At 38.2% G+C, this 16,005-nt stretch overlaps 2 protein-coding genes across 5 annotated transcripts in view; one reads left to right on the top strand and one right to left on the bottom strand.

The window, feature by feature from the left end:
* The window catches only part of LOC143643187 (olfactory receptor 8B12-like), a 142,003-nt gene that overhangs the window by 80,645 nt on the left and 45,353 nt on the right, over window positions 1-16,005 (top strand). For 2 of the 4 annotated variants that reach the window (XR_013156174.1, XM_077111944.1), the window contains exons 1-2: window positions 1,617-1,930; window positions 14,541-14,689. The gene's annotated coding sequence lies outside the window, so the exon portion shown is untranslated. Of the gene's footprint in view, window positions 1-1,616; window positions 1,931-14,540; window positions 14,690-16,005 lie in introns of those variants that run through there. The other 2 variants (XM_077111945.1, XR_013156175.1) reach the window with 2 other exon arrangements.
* LOC143643185 (olfactory receptor 8A1-like) lies at window positions 4,017-5,832 on the bottom strand. Its single transcript, XM_077111943.1, has 2 exons — window positions 4,918-5,832; window positions 4,017-4,034 (listed from the first exon to the last, which is right to left on the bottom strand). Exons 1-2 carry the CDS (start codon window positions 5,830-5,832, stop codon window positions 4,017-4,019), a joined length of 933 nt encoding a protein of 310 aa, XP_076968058.1.

Raw genomic sequence — 16,005 nt, forward strand, 5'->3', positions numbered from 1 at the left:
TGATTTTGTATGTCTATTTGGCTAGGTTATGGTGTGGAATTTTTTTGTCAACCATGACCTCGTTTTTGTGTGGGGATTTTATAGGTGGCATTAGCATGAGCCGACTTTAAGGAGATTACACTCAATAATGTGGTTGTCCTCATCAAGTCAGTTGAAGATGCTAAGTGTGAAAACTGTGGCAATCTCAGGGGTCGGAAGGAATTCTGCCTCAAGACTATGCCCTCCACTTCCTCCTGAGTTTCCACCCTAAGAAATTCAGGTTGAACCCACTGACATCATTCTTACCAGAATTTCTAGCCTCCAGGCTGCCCCACAGAATTTGAACTTGCCAGCCTTCACAATTGCATTAATGCAAGCCTTATAATAAATCTCTCTCTGTACATGCATGTCCTTTTGGTTCTGTTTCCCTGGAGAATCCTGAGAGATACAGCATTAATCAATATTTTTACTCATACAGTCCTCTAAAATAATGCACATTGGGGCTGTCTCTAGAGCCTTAGGATTACCTGTGTTATTTTTGGCAAGGTGATAGGGAAGGGATATACTGTGAGGCCATGTACTCCATCCATTCATTGTGGTGGAGTTTGAGTGGAATTTTCTTAACATGTTGAGGCTATCACTTTGTAATTCAGGATCAGAATGGAGACCCCACAACCTGAATTTCAGTATGCCTGAAATTGTTACACCTGCATTTTATTCTTTATCTCAATGAAGGCTTTGGATTGTGGTTCCTTTTCCAAAACTGCTGTGTATTTAATGCTAAAATATGTCCTCCCTGGTCTCCATCCTACTCTTTTTCCAAGGTATTTTAAGTGTATTAGGCCCTCCTGAGAAGTTGTGGAATGCATGGCAAAGTACAGAAGTGGAGAGAGTATTAACATTGCAATTTTCAATCACAAGGCAAGGGATGTTGGTGCCAATTTTTTGTTACGTGACTTTGAGCAGGTCAGCTTCAGTTTTCTTCTCTGTAATATAATCTAAGTGGTTGAGAAGACTGATTGATAGTGAGTGTTAAAGTACTTTATAAATTATGATGTAAGAGAGAAACATTGCATCTTATGTAAACTGTGGGAGAATCAGCTAGGGACAAACACCTCTGTAGAGGTCAACTCTGTTGTACCTGTCAAGCTGGGTGAATGGTGCCCTTATACTCTGCCCTCATATGACCTTCCTTTGGCTGTGCCTATGCACATGGGTGAATAATACATGGGGCCATGAAGATGTGCCAAGCCAGAGCTCATGCCCGACTTTCTGGAATTTGACTTCAGTGCTGGTGGTAACAAAATTCCCTGTCTAAATACCCTGTGCATATTTCTAGGCCCTTCCTGGCTCCTCATACCAAGGACAGGCCACATTTCTGGTTATTCATCCTAGACCGAAAATGTCTAGGGGCAGGTGTGTGTAAGGGGTGTGGATGGCACTTGGAGATGAAGAATTTCCTGTGTGTGTTTCAGGTTGCTAAAGCTTTCAGAATGCAATGTATCAGGAACAGATAGGCTTTTATAAAGGGGATTTATTCAGTTACAAGTTACAATTCTAAGGCCATGAAAATGTCCAAATTAAAGCACCAGCAATAGGATACCTTCTCTCAAAAACAGCTGAACACGTCTAGGGTTTCTCAGCCACATGGAAAGGCACATGGCACTGTCTGTCATACTTCTTTCCTGGCTTCTGTGTTCAAACAGCTCTCTCAGTGCCTTCTGCACCTCCAGACGTCTGTCACTTGGTTCCATCTCTCTGCTTTCTGTCTTGGCCCTGCATTCTCTCTCATAAGGGACTCCATGAAAGGATATGACCCACTTTAATGGGCAGGGTCAGATCTCCATGGAAGCAACCTAATCAAGAGGTCCCACCCAACAATAGGTCTGCCACCACAAGACTGGATTAGAAGAACATGGCTTTTCCCGGAGTACATAGCAGTTTCACACCGGTATGTGTATACATGTAAGGCCCCTCCTGGAATGAGGAAGATCGTTAGTTGGGAAGTTGGAGGGAGCAAGCTGCAGGTGTAAGCAGGGGGCCAGAAGCCAGTGAACTTTTTCTAAGAGTACCACATTCTTACACAGAATTTTCAAAATTTTGAGATTTCAAAATTTGTACCTGACCTTCTAGCTTGTTATGATGGTTTATTGGTAAAGGTAGGAGGAAAGAAAATATTTAATTAGCATTTAACTAACTTTATCCATTAAAAATATTTAGATATTGATACCTGCAGCTTCATTTCTAGCCTTTCAAGTCCCACAAATATTAAGGGCTAGCCTGCTTATTACTTTATTCAACAGTTCAGTCTCTAGCTCTTGTCAAAAGCTTTTTGGGGGTATAGATATGGAGCTGGATCTAGGAAAAAGAATTTTATTTACGTTTCTTTTTCTTCTACTCCTCACTTTCATCCATTTTATCCTTCCAGACAACAATTCTAACCTGCTTAATTGTGTATTTTATGTTACTTTTTTTTCTAAATGTGTTTTAGTTGGTTTGTGTCCTTGTATTTTAATGTACATAAATAATATCGTGCTTCATAGTTCATATTTTCTCTCCCATTGCTGTGCTGGCAATACCCATCTGTGTTGCTTTTAGCTAATCCTTTGCTTCTCACTGCTTCAGTCTCTACCACAACTCAGCTACGTACTTTTCCAGTGGCAGAAACCCACATTGCCACTAATTTCCCATCATTACTAGTAATGGTACAATGAACATCTTTGTACTTGTCCTTGTGTGGGCCTGGGAGAGTATTATTTTTGGATATATACCCAGGACAAGAATTGCTAGGTCCTATAGATGCATTTAGTTATTTTTCATAAATAAGATTTTATTGTTTTCCATAACTTTCCCATGTTGCCAGGGAAACTTTCACCTATGGATGTTTTGTCCCAAGTAGAGGGGAAGACAATGATTTCACTTGCAGAGTTGGGCTTAGGGAGAGTGAGGCCACATCTGAGCAACACAAGGGTCCTCTAGAAGTAACTTTTAGTCCCGTCTATAGGTAGTCTAAGCTTCTCTGCTACCTACTTAAGCAAGAGTAAGCCTCATGATCGAGGGCATGGCCTATTGATTTGGGTATCCCTAAAGTTTGACACAGTATCAAAGTATCAGGGGATTCCCTGATGGTAAGGTTCAATAGTTCCATATTATTTCTACCCCCACCCCACCCAGGGTACTTTTCCAATACTTTTTGATTAACTACTTAATATACTCTACGAAGTTTCCACACATTACAATAATCTATACAGGATTAAAGGACCTAAACTATAGGTGATCTTTATTGGTAGAGATCTTGGGTCTTGTTGGAGAAAGATCAGGAGGAAATGGTCAAGTTGCTACTTTGGGATGGCTCTCTCGGTTTCAGATCCGCTCTCTTTCTCAGTAGCAGTTAGAAAGCTAAAATTCACAATTCTTGGGTGTGAGTGCATCAGACATTCTGATGTTAATAGTTTCCGCTAATTAAATACAGTAGTGTGAGATTTAGAAGGCATGAGTGTATATCAATCACCTGATGCTTCTTAAAACAGCTATTGAGCTCAGCCCAATTATTCAGTAGATCTGGGTGAACCTGAAACTTTTCATTTTGAACAAGTTCTCTGGTGATAATCATTTAGGAGAATCTGGTTCCAAATGTTATCCTACAATGCTGTTGTTCATTTGCCAGTTTACTGGGATCAGATGCATATTTTCATGGTGCTAGCAACAGCAGGAGCTTCTGGACTTCTAGGTGATGACTATTGTGGAGATGCTTTGGACTCCCAAAGTCCTCCTCCATCCATTCACAAACTTGTAAGCATGTAATTCTCTGTATTAAATCCCTTTCTGCTTTAGAAAGCTAAAATTATTTCTATTTCTCATAATGACACACTGACTAATAAAATATTGTACCAAAAAGAGCAATAAATGGTACAACACAGGCTTCTGATTCTATAGCATGTATCCTGGATATAGTAAGCAAAGGGGAACGAAATTACATACCATGAAATTTTCATTTTCTGAGTAAGGTTGGCAATGGCATTTGTAGTAAGTGTAGTTCAGGGTGAAAGTCTTTTGTTGTCTGGAGCTCAGGAGTTTCAGGAGATTTTGGACTTTCAGTGCTAAAACTTGGAAAGTTCCAGGCAAATGGTGGCAGGATGATCACCATTGTGTAATCTTTCCTTAATCATCCGGAAGGAGTTGCCTATGTAGAAAGGATGGTTGGTAGATGATAAAAAGAGGTGATTTTAGGAAATTACAAACACTGTATTAAATCCCTTTAAAAGTAGAAGGATATAAAAAGGGATTTAAAAGTAGAAGGATATAAAAAGGGCAGCAGCAATAGACTGTCTAGAGGCAGTCTAAGTGAAGAGAATAATGTGATAACTAAGAGTGTGGACTATGGAGTCATCTAGACTAGGGTTTAATGCCAGTGTGGTTTGTTCTCAGCCCTACAACCTTGAGTAAAGTCTCTGTGAAATGGGGATAAAGGCTACCTGTAGTCGTAAGGTATAATTGAAATAATGCATATGAGGCACTAAGAAGTGTGCCTGGCTCAGATTAAGCAGCAATTTCTTGGTGATCTCGAAATTCACCTCTCTTGTGTATTCCTAAGAACAAAAAGTAAGTATAGGCTTTCCTAATAATATCTCTATAGAAGTAAATAAAACAAGAATGATTCTCAGACTCAGTGCTGAAAGGTTCAAGTTTGTATCAAATTGCCAATTAAGATAGTGTTTACCAAAGGACTCAGGAGAGAGAAAACAGACCCTAAATGAGAGAAAGCATGAACTTGAAGTCAGCTGATGTCAAAGAGTCAGCAAAAGAGAAGAGAGAGGAAAGAAGGAGGAGGGAACCATCAGAGCTGGAAGAGCCAAAATTCAGGGGCTTCTTTTGGAATTCACAACAGGATACATTTACAATGGAAAGAATAAGAATCTTGCATCAAAGTCATTTTATCTGCAGTGTTCTCTGCAGAGCAGCCTTGACTTCTTTGTTTCTCAGACTGTAGATCAGGGGGTTCAGCATGGGGATCACTGTGGTGTAGAACACGGAGGCCACATTCTCCTGGGCCAGGGAACTGGCCGTGGACGGTTTTAAGTACATGAATGCAGTAGAGCCGTAGAACATTCCCACAGCTGCCAGGTGGGAGCTGCAGGTACCAAAGGCTTTGGACCTGCCCTCTGTGGTGCTGATGTGGAGGATGCTGGAAAGAATGAGGGCATAGGAAACAAGGATTGTTAAGCAGGTGACTATAATGTCAAATCCAGCAAAAAAGAAAACTACCATCTGGACATCATAAGTGCTAGTGCAGGAGAGCTTCATGAGAGGGAGGATGTCACAGAAGTAATGACTGATGAGGACCTTACAATAGGACAACTCTAGCATGAGGACAGTCTCTATTGTTGAGCCAATGAATCCCAAGATATAGACCACAGCCACCAGCAGGGAGCAGACTTGATGGGACATGATGATGTTATAAAGCAAAGGATTGCAGATGGCAACATAGCGGTCATAGGCCATCACCGTGAGCATGTAACATTCAGCAATGACACAAACAAGGAAGAAGTAGAGCTGTGACATGCACCCTGCATAAGAGATGATGTTCTTCTCTGACACAAAGTTCACCAGCATCTTAGGGGTAATGACCGAGGAGTAGCACATGTCCACAAGGGACAAATTGCTGAGGAAGAAGTACATGGGGGTGTGAAGCTGAGGATTCACGAGGATTAGCATGATCATGCCCAGGTTCCCCACCATGGTGACCGTGTAGATCCCGAGGAAGAGGAGAAAGAGGGGGAGCTGGAGTCCTGGCTGATTTGTTATTCCCCTGAGAATGAACTCTGTCACTGTGGAGTGATTTTCTGCAGCCATTGTCCTCGGAGTTGGAGCCTGAGGATGGGAGAGAAAACCCATGAAAGGCAGCCCTTGGTCTGCTTGTGAGGCTCCTTTTGAGCATTTGACTCTAGCTGAGGGATCCTGGGCTTTTGGTGATGCTGCTTCCCTTCCCTTTAGCTGTTTTCTTGATGTAAGCCTGTCCCTGAATCTTCAAAGATCATGAAAATGAGAGGAAAATGTCAAGATTTGGAGCTTTTACTATGCTTATGTTTATAAATATCCTAGAGTAGTGGTTCTTAAAGTGCAATTCCTGGACAAGCATCATAGGTTCCCATGTTGCTTGCAGATTTTGCAACTCTTAAGGCCTCATCCAGGTCTACTAAATGAAAAACTCTGTGGGTGGAATCCAACACTCTGATGAAAAGGGGACTTTACATACTTTCATCCCTGGGGAGTATGGGATGTACCAGCTCACGAGCATCTGCATCAAGGACTCAAACAAAGTCATTCAGTCTGTAATCTCTCTGCTCTTTCTGTCCCCTCGTCTCATTCTCACCAGGCAGCCTTTCTTCAGCACTTTTGTTTCAACAAACAAAAGTGATGCTGATGCATGCTAAACTTCACAACCTCTATCCTAGAACCAACAAGTATGATATTTATACTTTGCAGTTGGAGATGTGTTATGACTCAGAATGGAAATTTCTGTGCCATCTATGTAATCTCACATATGCACTCAATATAAACCTGTGAATACTCATCTCAAATCCATGTCGTGTTGGGGTAACATGGTAGTTAATTTGTGACAAGTCTGTCTCTGTATCTGAATGAAGAAATTAGTAAAATAAATTCCCAAGGTGGTTGTAAAAATAACAAGATATTGCATATATAGAAATATTTCCAAATAGTGAGTGCCTATAAAAATGTGAGTTGTTATGAGGTTTCAAGATTTTTTTCTTAGATTTTCACTGGTACTGAAGCCCTAAAACAGCAGTTTTCTACATTGTCTGCATATTAGAATCACGTGGAGCATTAAAAATTATTGATGACTTGGTTCTCCCCACAGAAATTCTGAGTTAATTCGTCTTTGGTTGTAGCCAGTGCATTTATTGTCCATGGTCAGTGCTCAATAGCTGTTTAATATTATTATCATTATTGATATTATTATATTCAGAACAAGCATCAAAACCTCAGCAGTTGTGTCTCTAGTGGCACAGTACTGAAATTACAGACATGTTCTCTAGAAAGCATGTATCATCATTTCTGGCATAGGATACCTACAGACATTTCTGTCTCTGAGATGTATTTCCTAAGCTAATAAATTTGAATCTTAGTATTTTAATTGCATCATATAATTGCTAACCTTTGTTTAATGCTTTATAGCTTACACATTTTTTCCAACAGTCAATCTCATTAACTCCTCCTGAAGTTCTTGAGTATGGGTAGAAAAGTATTTAGAATAGGTCTTTTATTTCAGTTTTCATATTGAGAAAACTGAAGTGTTGGCCATTAACTGACCTGCCTGAGGTCTATTATGTATTGGCAACTTGGAACTGAAAGTTACCTCTGTTCTCTCTTGTTACTGAATTTCTTCTCTTGCCTCCAGTTTTTAGGTGTATGATTTGCACACCTCAACTATAAGGCTTTGTTGTTGAACATGTTTTGTATCAGATGTCTTACTTTGAACATAGCATATGATAAAAGAGCAGTGCTATTATATATTTTTTCATTCTCTAGGAATTTGATGTTTTAAAAGTTAAATAAATTACTCAAGGTCATATAGCTTGTATGAGAAAAGAAATTGACCTAGATCCAGGAATCAGACCAGCAGTCTGTTTGGTCTCCACAAACTATGCTGGTTTGCTAAAGAGTGAACACCATTGCATAGGAAATTTCTAGACCTCATTTGTGATGACTAATTTTGTATGTCTCTTTGGTGAGGTTATGGTGTGGAATTTTTTTGTCAACCATGACCTCGTTTTTGTGTGGGGGTTTTATAGGTGGCATTAGCATGAGCCGACTTTAAGGAGATTACACTCAATTGTGGGTGTCCTTATCAAGTCAGTTGAAGATCCTAAGTGTGAGATCTGTGGGAATCTCCGGGATCAGAAGGAATTATGCCTCAAGACTATGCCCTCCTCTCCTTCCTGAGTTTCCACCCTAAGGAATTCAGGTTGGACCCATCAACATCATTCTTACCAGAATTTCTAGCCTCCGGACTGCCCTACAGAATTTGAACTTGCCAGCCTTTACAATTGCATTAATGCAAGCCTTATAATAAATCTCTCTCTCTACACACACATCCTTTTGGTTCTGTTTCCCTGAAGAACCCTGAAAGATACAGCGTTAATCAATTTTTTTTAACTCATAAAATCCTCTAAAATAATCCACATATTTTTATCAGTTACTAAAATTCTTACCAAGTTTCAGGATTACTGCTGCTGTGAACACAATATACAGAGAAAAAGCCCTTAGAGATAAGGCAATCATATGGATGTAAATTGCCAGTTTATCAACAGAAGTTCTTGGAAGAGAGGTTTTTCTCATGCAGTTGTTCTAAATCTGCAATGAATGACCTGTGGTGGGGAAAAATAGAGAACAATCAACAGGCAATCTCAGGGAATGCCTTGGTTTCAACAGTCAGGAAATGCATATCAGGAAATGAAGAACCATACATGTATCTACTCCTGTTATTTCCTCAGGGAGGCCAGCAAAGTCATGGAAACCATCCATCAAGATTGAAAGCCTTGAAGTCTGTTTATCTACATAGGAGCAGAACCTCCTTTGGGGTCACTCCAGGGACTGGGTCCTCACAGAACGAGCAATTAGGAGCCCTTGCTTATACCTCTGCTGTGAGTCATGCTTTGTCTCCCAAGGGTGTTAATTTTCTTTTATTGAGGGACTTATTTTGCAACTTGGAAGCTTAGGGCCTAATGTCAGTTTTGGGATATTTCATCTCCAACAGTTTGCTTCTGCTTCTCTTTCTCCTCCTCATCCGACAACCACTTCATTCATCATTGTCAACCTCATCATCAGTTTCCACCATCATGGCTGCTTGTCATCAATATTTATATGTCATTAGAGGGGATGCAAGGGAAGTTCGGTGGTGGAATTCTCATCTGCCATACGAGAGATCTGGTTTCGATTCCTGGCCTATGCACTTTCCCAAACAAGCAAAAAACAAACAAAAATTCAACAAATGATGCTACAATAACAGTATACTTACTTGGAAAAAGAATGAAAGTGACCCCACCATACAGCATACAAAAAAAAAAAATTATATGCCATTAGGCACAACCACCCAGCTTCAAAATATTTAAAATAAATTAAAATTCTTTCCCCAAACAAACTGTATAGTTTAAGTCAAGGAATGTTAAGTTTGTAAAGAATGCTAAATTTGTCACCCTGCTGTTGCACCTGTGGACTGACCTGATAGAGTGGCAGGAGGGTGAGGGAAATGTGATGGTAGAATCTATGAATTCTTTCTTGATGCATTCTCATTCATGAGTGGATTATGTTCATAAGAAAATTTCCTGTTCAAGAATATGTTCAGTAATGTATTATCCATGAATGTAGTAGTGTTAATGAAGATTTTAAAATAAAACATTTTATTTTGAGATAACTATAATTGTAGATTCATGTGCATATTCTGAGAAATAATACAGAAAGTTTCCTTTACCTTTTAAAGTTTCTTCCAGTGATCACCTTTCGCAGAATTATAGTATAATATGACTTTCCTGTCATTGAAATTGATACATTCCACTGATTTTATTCAATTTCCCCATTTTAAAAACAAACTTTTTTTCACGTACTATACAATATATCCAAAGTGTACAATCAGTGACTCTCAGTATAATCACAGAGTTGTGCATTCATTACCACAATCAATCTGAGAACATTTTCATTTTCCAAAAAGAAAAATCCCATATCCCAAATACCCCCTATTATTGACACTTAGCATTCACATGGTACCTTTGTACCTTTATTACAATATGATAGAATATTACGTTACTGTTAACTATAGTCCATAGTTTGCATTAGGTTATTTTTTCCACGTAATACCACCCTACTATTAACACCTTATACTAGTGATGTATATTTGTTCTAGTTGTTGGCCCCCCTGTTTTACTTAAACTTATTTTCAATATGTATTTATTTAGTTTTTATGCAATTGTATCACATGCATAGGTTCATTCATCCACCACCACCACTTTTTAAGGTAAAAAGTTGTATCATCACAAGGATCCCTTGTATTGTAGTGTTTTTGTTTCTTTGTTTGTTTTTTGCATGGACTGGCTCTGGGAATCGAACCCAGGTCTCCAGCCTGGCAAGCAAGAACTCTGCCACTGAGTCTATTGTTTTTTTAAAACACTTTTCCTGCATTTTCTAGTTTTCAAAATGATGAGTTTGTTTTCTGTTTCTTCCAAAGGTGACCAGTTATTTTTTCTTTAATATCATATGAGGTTCCCCCAATTTTGACATATTTTATGTTTCAATCCAATGTAGTTGTTATATATTTTTAAAATTTTTTATTAATTAAAAAAATTACAAGAAAGACACACAAACATTCTTAATATATGCTCACTCCATTCTACATATATAATCAGTAATTCGCAATATCATCACATAGTTACATATTCATCATTATCATAATTTCTTAGAACATTTGCATCAATTCAGAAAAAGAAATAAAAAGACAACAGAATAATAAAATGAAAACAGAAAAAAAATTTATGTACCATACCCCTTACCATTCCCTTTCATTGATCACTAGCATTTCAAACTAAATTCATTTTAATATTTGTTTCCCCTATTATTTATTTTTATTCCATATGTTCTCCTCATCTGTTGACAAGGTAGATAAAAGGAGCATCAGACACAAGGTTTTCACAATCACGCAGTCACATTGTGAAAGCTACATCATTATAAAGTCATCATCCAGAAACATGGCTACTGGAACACAGCTCTACATTTTCAGGCAGTTCCCTCCAGCCTCACCATTCCATCTTGGATAACAAGGTGATATCTACTTAATGCATAAGAATAACCTCCAGGATAACCTCTCGACTCGGTTTGGAATCTCTCAGCCATTGACACTTTGTCTCATTTCCCTCTTCCCCCTTTTGGTCGAGAAGGTTTTCTCAATCATTTGATGCTGGGTCTCAGCTCATTCTGGGGTTTCTGTCCCATGTGTTCTGACAGGAAGGTCCACACCCCTGCGAGTCATGTCCCACCTAGACAGGGGGAGGGTGGTGAGTTTGCTTGTTATTTTGGCTGGAGAGAGAGGCCACATCTGAGCAACAAAAGAGGTTCTCTTGGGGGTGACTCTTAGGCCTAATTTAAAGTAGGTTTCACCTATCCTTTGTGGGTTTAAGTTTCATGTGAACAGACCTCAAGACAGTGGGCTCAGCCTATAGCTTTGGTTGTCCACACTGCTTGTGAGAATATCAAGAATTCAACTTGGGAAGTTTGAATTTCCCCCCATTCTCACCATTCCCTGAAGAGGACTTTGCAAATACTTTTCCACTCAGTAATCAAATCACTCTGGGATTCATTGGGGCATCACCCTGGACAAACCAACAAAATCTCATGTCCTACCCAAAGTTCCATGTGCTTATGGTGTTTAACCAACTATCTATATAAGTTATATTAGGAGATGCACTAGTCAAAATATAAATTTTGTAGCAGATAAACATTTTTTGTTTAGTCTCACACATAAGTTGAAATTTTAAAATATTGATTACCATCTTTTTTCAGCACCCTGCACTAATGACTTTCCTTTGTTCTTCCTCATGTAAAAACATTTTTTAGATCTGTACTTTTAGTCCCTATCATTATACACTCTGGGCATTCTTAGATTATACCATCTCAATCTTTATCATCCATATTTCTTTGTGATTTCATTTATGCCTACTGCCCACCTCCCTTTATCATTCTCACATTCAGCTTCATTCAGTGTTTTAACATAATTGTATTACAGTTAAGTAGTATTGTGCTGTCCATTTCTGAGTTTTTATATTCAGTCCTGTTACACAATCTGTATCCCTTCAGCTCCAATTACCCAATATCTTACCCTATTTCTATCTCCTGATGGTCTCTGTTACCAACAAAATATTCCAAGTTTATTCACTAATGTCTGTTCATATCAGTGAGTCCATACAGTATTTGTCCTTTTGTTTTTGGCTAATCACATTCAGCATAATGTCCATAAGGTCCATCCATGTTGTTACATACTTCATAACTTTATTCTGTCTTACAGCTGCGTAATATTCCATCGTATGTATATACCACAGTTTGTTTAGCCACCCATCTGTTGATGGACATTTTGGCTGCTTCTACCTCTTGGTAATTGTAAATAATGCTGCTATAAACATTGGTGTGCAAATGTCCGTTTGTGTTCTTGCCCTCATGTCCTTTGAGTAGAGACAGCATATAGATGGGTCCTGTTTTTTAATCCATTCTGCCAGTCTATGTCTTTTGATTGGGGAGTTTAATCCATTAATGTTTAGTGTTATTACTGCATGGGTAGTGTTTTCTTCCACTATTTTGCCTTCTGGAGTTTATATCTCATATAGAATTTTCCTTCTTTTTACCTTTACTCATAGTCTTCCTTTCTACATTCTTCTCCACACCTCTCTCTTTTTGTCTTTTCATATCCGTCTCTAGTGCTCCCTTTAGTATTTCTTGCAGAGGTGGTCTCTTGGTAACAAATTCTCTCAGTGATTTTTTGTCTGAAAATGTTTTAATTTCTCCCTCATTTTTGAAGAACAATTTTGCTGGATAGAATAATTTAAATATATCATCCCACTGTCTTCTCGCCTCCATGCTTTCTGCTGAGAGATCTGCACATAGTCTTATTGAGCTTCCCTTGTATGTGATGGATGGCTTTTCTCTTGCTGCTTTCAAGATTCTCTCTTTCTGTTTGACCTCTGATGTTCTGATTAGTAAATGTCTTGGAGTACGTCTATTTGGATCTATTCTCTTTGGGGTACGCTGCACATCTTGGATCTGTAATTTTAAGTCTTTCCTAAGAGTTGCGAAATTTTCAGTGATAATTTCCTCCATTAGTTTTTCTCCTCCTTTTCCCTTCTCTTCTCCTTCTGGGACACCCACAACATGTATATCCATGCGTTTCTTATTGTCTTTCAATTCCCTGAGTCCCTGCTCATATTTTTCCATTTTTTCCCTATGTTTTGCTTTTCTTGCCAGATTTCAGATGTTCCGTCCTCCAGTTCACAAATCCTGTGTTCTGTCTCTTGAAATCTATCATTGTAGGTTTCCATTGTTTTTTTCATCTCTTCTACCTTGTCTTTCATTCCCATAATTTCTGTGATTTGTTTTTTCAGACTTTTGATTTCTTCTTTTTAGTCCATTCCTTACCTTCTTTATATTTTCCCTCAATTCATTGATTTGGTTTTTGATGAGGTTTTCCATGTCTTTTCATATATCTGAATTAATTGTTTCAGCTTCTGTATCTAGTTGTTATATTTTTGAAGCTCAAAATTTCCTATCTTCAGCCTATGGAATTTTCTTTTAGTTTTTCTCCTGCATCTTTATGACATGGCCTGAGAAGTCTAATCCCTTCCTTACCATATGATCTGACAAGATATTCTGAGTTCATCTTGTACATCTCATTCTTAAGCTTTGGAATCAATTGTAGTTCAAGAAAGTTTTGCTGGTGTTAAAGAAAGAGAAAGATTTGAGTTGACATATTGAAAAGAAACTACTTGTATACAAGGAATTGCCCCAGAATAAAGTTTTCCTAAGAAACTTGTTTTCTCCCAGTGGGAAAATAGTACTTCAAAACCTCAGATTGGATGCCAGAGAGGGTCATTGCTTCTAGGTTAGTCATTATTCCTAAGTCTTTTTAAACTGTACTAGGAAATTTAGGACTATACTTTTTTGTACTTAACATCTATTATCTTACTGTTTTATGGAACTCTTTTTTCTTTTCCTAAATTCCTCTATTTTTACAAGAATATATTTTGATGTCTTTATTCTGGGGCAATTCCTTGTATACAAGTAGTTTCTTTTCAATATGTCAACTCAAATCTTTCTCTTTCTTTAACACCAGCAAATCTTTCTTGAACTACAATTTTCTTTGTTCCATCCATTTGCTTTTGTTTTTCCCTTCAGTGATTCTACAATATGTGAATTAGATTTTTGCTCAGTATCTGTTGTTGTTACTTTCTTGTAAATCCACTTCCTTCTTTTCTTTTTCATTTTTATTTTTAGACTCTTTTTCATCTTGTTGTTTTCTAAGGCATCATGCGTTTTATTTGCCCTTCTGTTTCTTCTAATTCAGTCTGAATCTCTGGAATTAAAAATCTTTTATTGTTTAAAAAATTTCCTGACTCCTCTTGCCTACTGTATGAGTTTTTGTGATTGTTGTTCTTTCATATGAAGTATGTTGTTTTTCATATTTTGTATTATTTTTTAATGTGTTTAATTCCTTTTGAAATAATGCCACAGCATTCATTTTTTGTGATATAATATGATTGGCTCTCTACTTTTTATAGCTAAGTTAGTCTCTTTTTTATTCAAATTTATGTGGAAATTCTTTTTGATCCTTTTCTATTTTTCATTTTTATATCAAATTGGTTTTTTCTAATTTCAGACCCATAAAATACCCATTTCTCTCTCTCTCTTTTCTTTTCCTGTATTGTCCCTTCATATTTTTAACAGTGTGTGCTTGGAGGAAAAGGAGATAACATATCAATTATTTTTGTTATTGTTGTTATCCACAGGGTTGCTGATGTAAGACATGCCTTCCAAAGGCCTTCTCAGAGATTTAGTGAATAAAAGGACACATCCCATTTGCTTACCACTCAGGATTATGGTAGAGACTGGAGAAAGACTCCACAAATGCTGAATCAAATAAACAGAAAAAACTCAGGTAGGAGAGTTCTGTCCCAGATGTTGGTTGTTTCCCTTTTCCCTTCCCTCACTTGGTCCCATACAGCTTGCAAGTCATACAAAGGCAGCACAGCCCTGCTCCTTCCCACCATGGACTGGGATTTTAGACTCATAGCAGTGAGTTAGAACTCCACGCATGTCCAGGCAGAAGGTCCTAATTCTGCAGAGATCCAAGGTGGAACAAAACCTGCTGAGGAGTGTTAAATACAAAGGGTCCCTCAGGGGCAAAACACTAAATAAATAAAAAAGAGAGACCATCATAGAAAGGCTGGCAAGAACTGTTGTGCCTTCACTCAATCCAGTTTCAGTTGACTGGACATGTAAAGTAAAATGAACTTTCTGAAGTGTCCTGCCTTTCTGGATTGATCCCATATGGCTCCCAAATGACTTCCCTAATAGGGAAGAAACTGGAAGCAGAAAAGCCTCACAAAAGAATAGGGAGGGGAGTTTAAACCAAATTGCTGTAAGACAGGATGGATACCAGAATTGAAAAGTGTAAGGAAAACAAGTCATTGCATGAGGGAGAGAATTTAAACAAATCACAAGAGCTGGGGAAAAAAAATCTGTGCAAGAACAAACAGAACAGATCAAGATTTCTGGAGAAGGAACAGAGCAAAGGAAGCTCTCTTCTGACAGTGAAACAATTGCAGAAAAGTTGCAATCATAAAAAATTGCTTGCTATATCTAAAGCAAGCGTTAGATGAAGAACTGAGGAAATTTTATCAGCTAAACACAGGCTATTATAAGTTAGAGTAAACATCAAAAAAGAACCTTAACACAAAAGCCAATCCACGATAAAACCTTAGACAAAAGAAGGAGAAATGGGCCGTCAGAGTTAACTCATCAGTTCATCATAATCAGGTGTATAGACATCGGCAAAAAATGATAAGCCATCCTGTGCTGGTTTCAAATTATGTGCCCCAGAAAAGCCACATTTTCTTTCCCAATTCAATCTCATGGGGGCAGACTGGTTGGTTCGGGTAGAGAATTTGATTGAATTACTTCTTCCATGAAGATGTGATACACCCAGTTGTGGGTGTTTCCTTTCATTAGCTGGAGATGTGACTCCACCCATTTAAGGTAGGTCTTGTTTAGTTTACTGGAAGCCTTTAAAAGAGGAGATATTTTGGAGAAAACAGTTACTTCAGAACCAAAAGAGATGCTGATGTTTGTAGATGCTTGGAGTGTGACAGGGAGAGCAGATGCCTAGAAACAGAAGACATCTCCATGTGCATTCCCATGTGATGGATATTGGCCTTTCTTGAATCAAGGTATCTTTCTCTGGACGCATTAGTT

The sequence above is a fragment of the Tamandua tetradactyla genome, chromosome 8 (assembly GCF_023851605.1).
Source record: "Tamandua tetradactyla isolate mTamTet1 chromosome 8, mTamTet1.pri, whole genome shotgun sequence".
NCBI classification, from domain to species: Eukaryota; Metazoa; Chordata; class Mammalia; order Pilosa; family Myrmecophagidae; genus Tamandua; species Tamandua tetradactyla.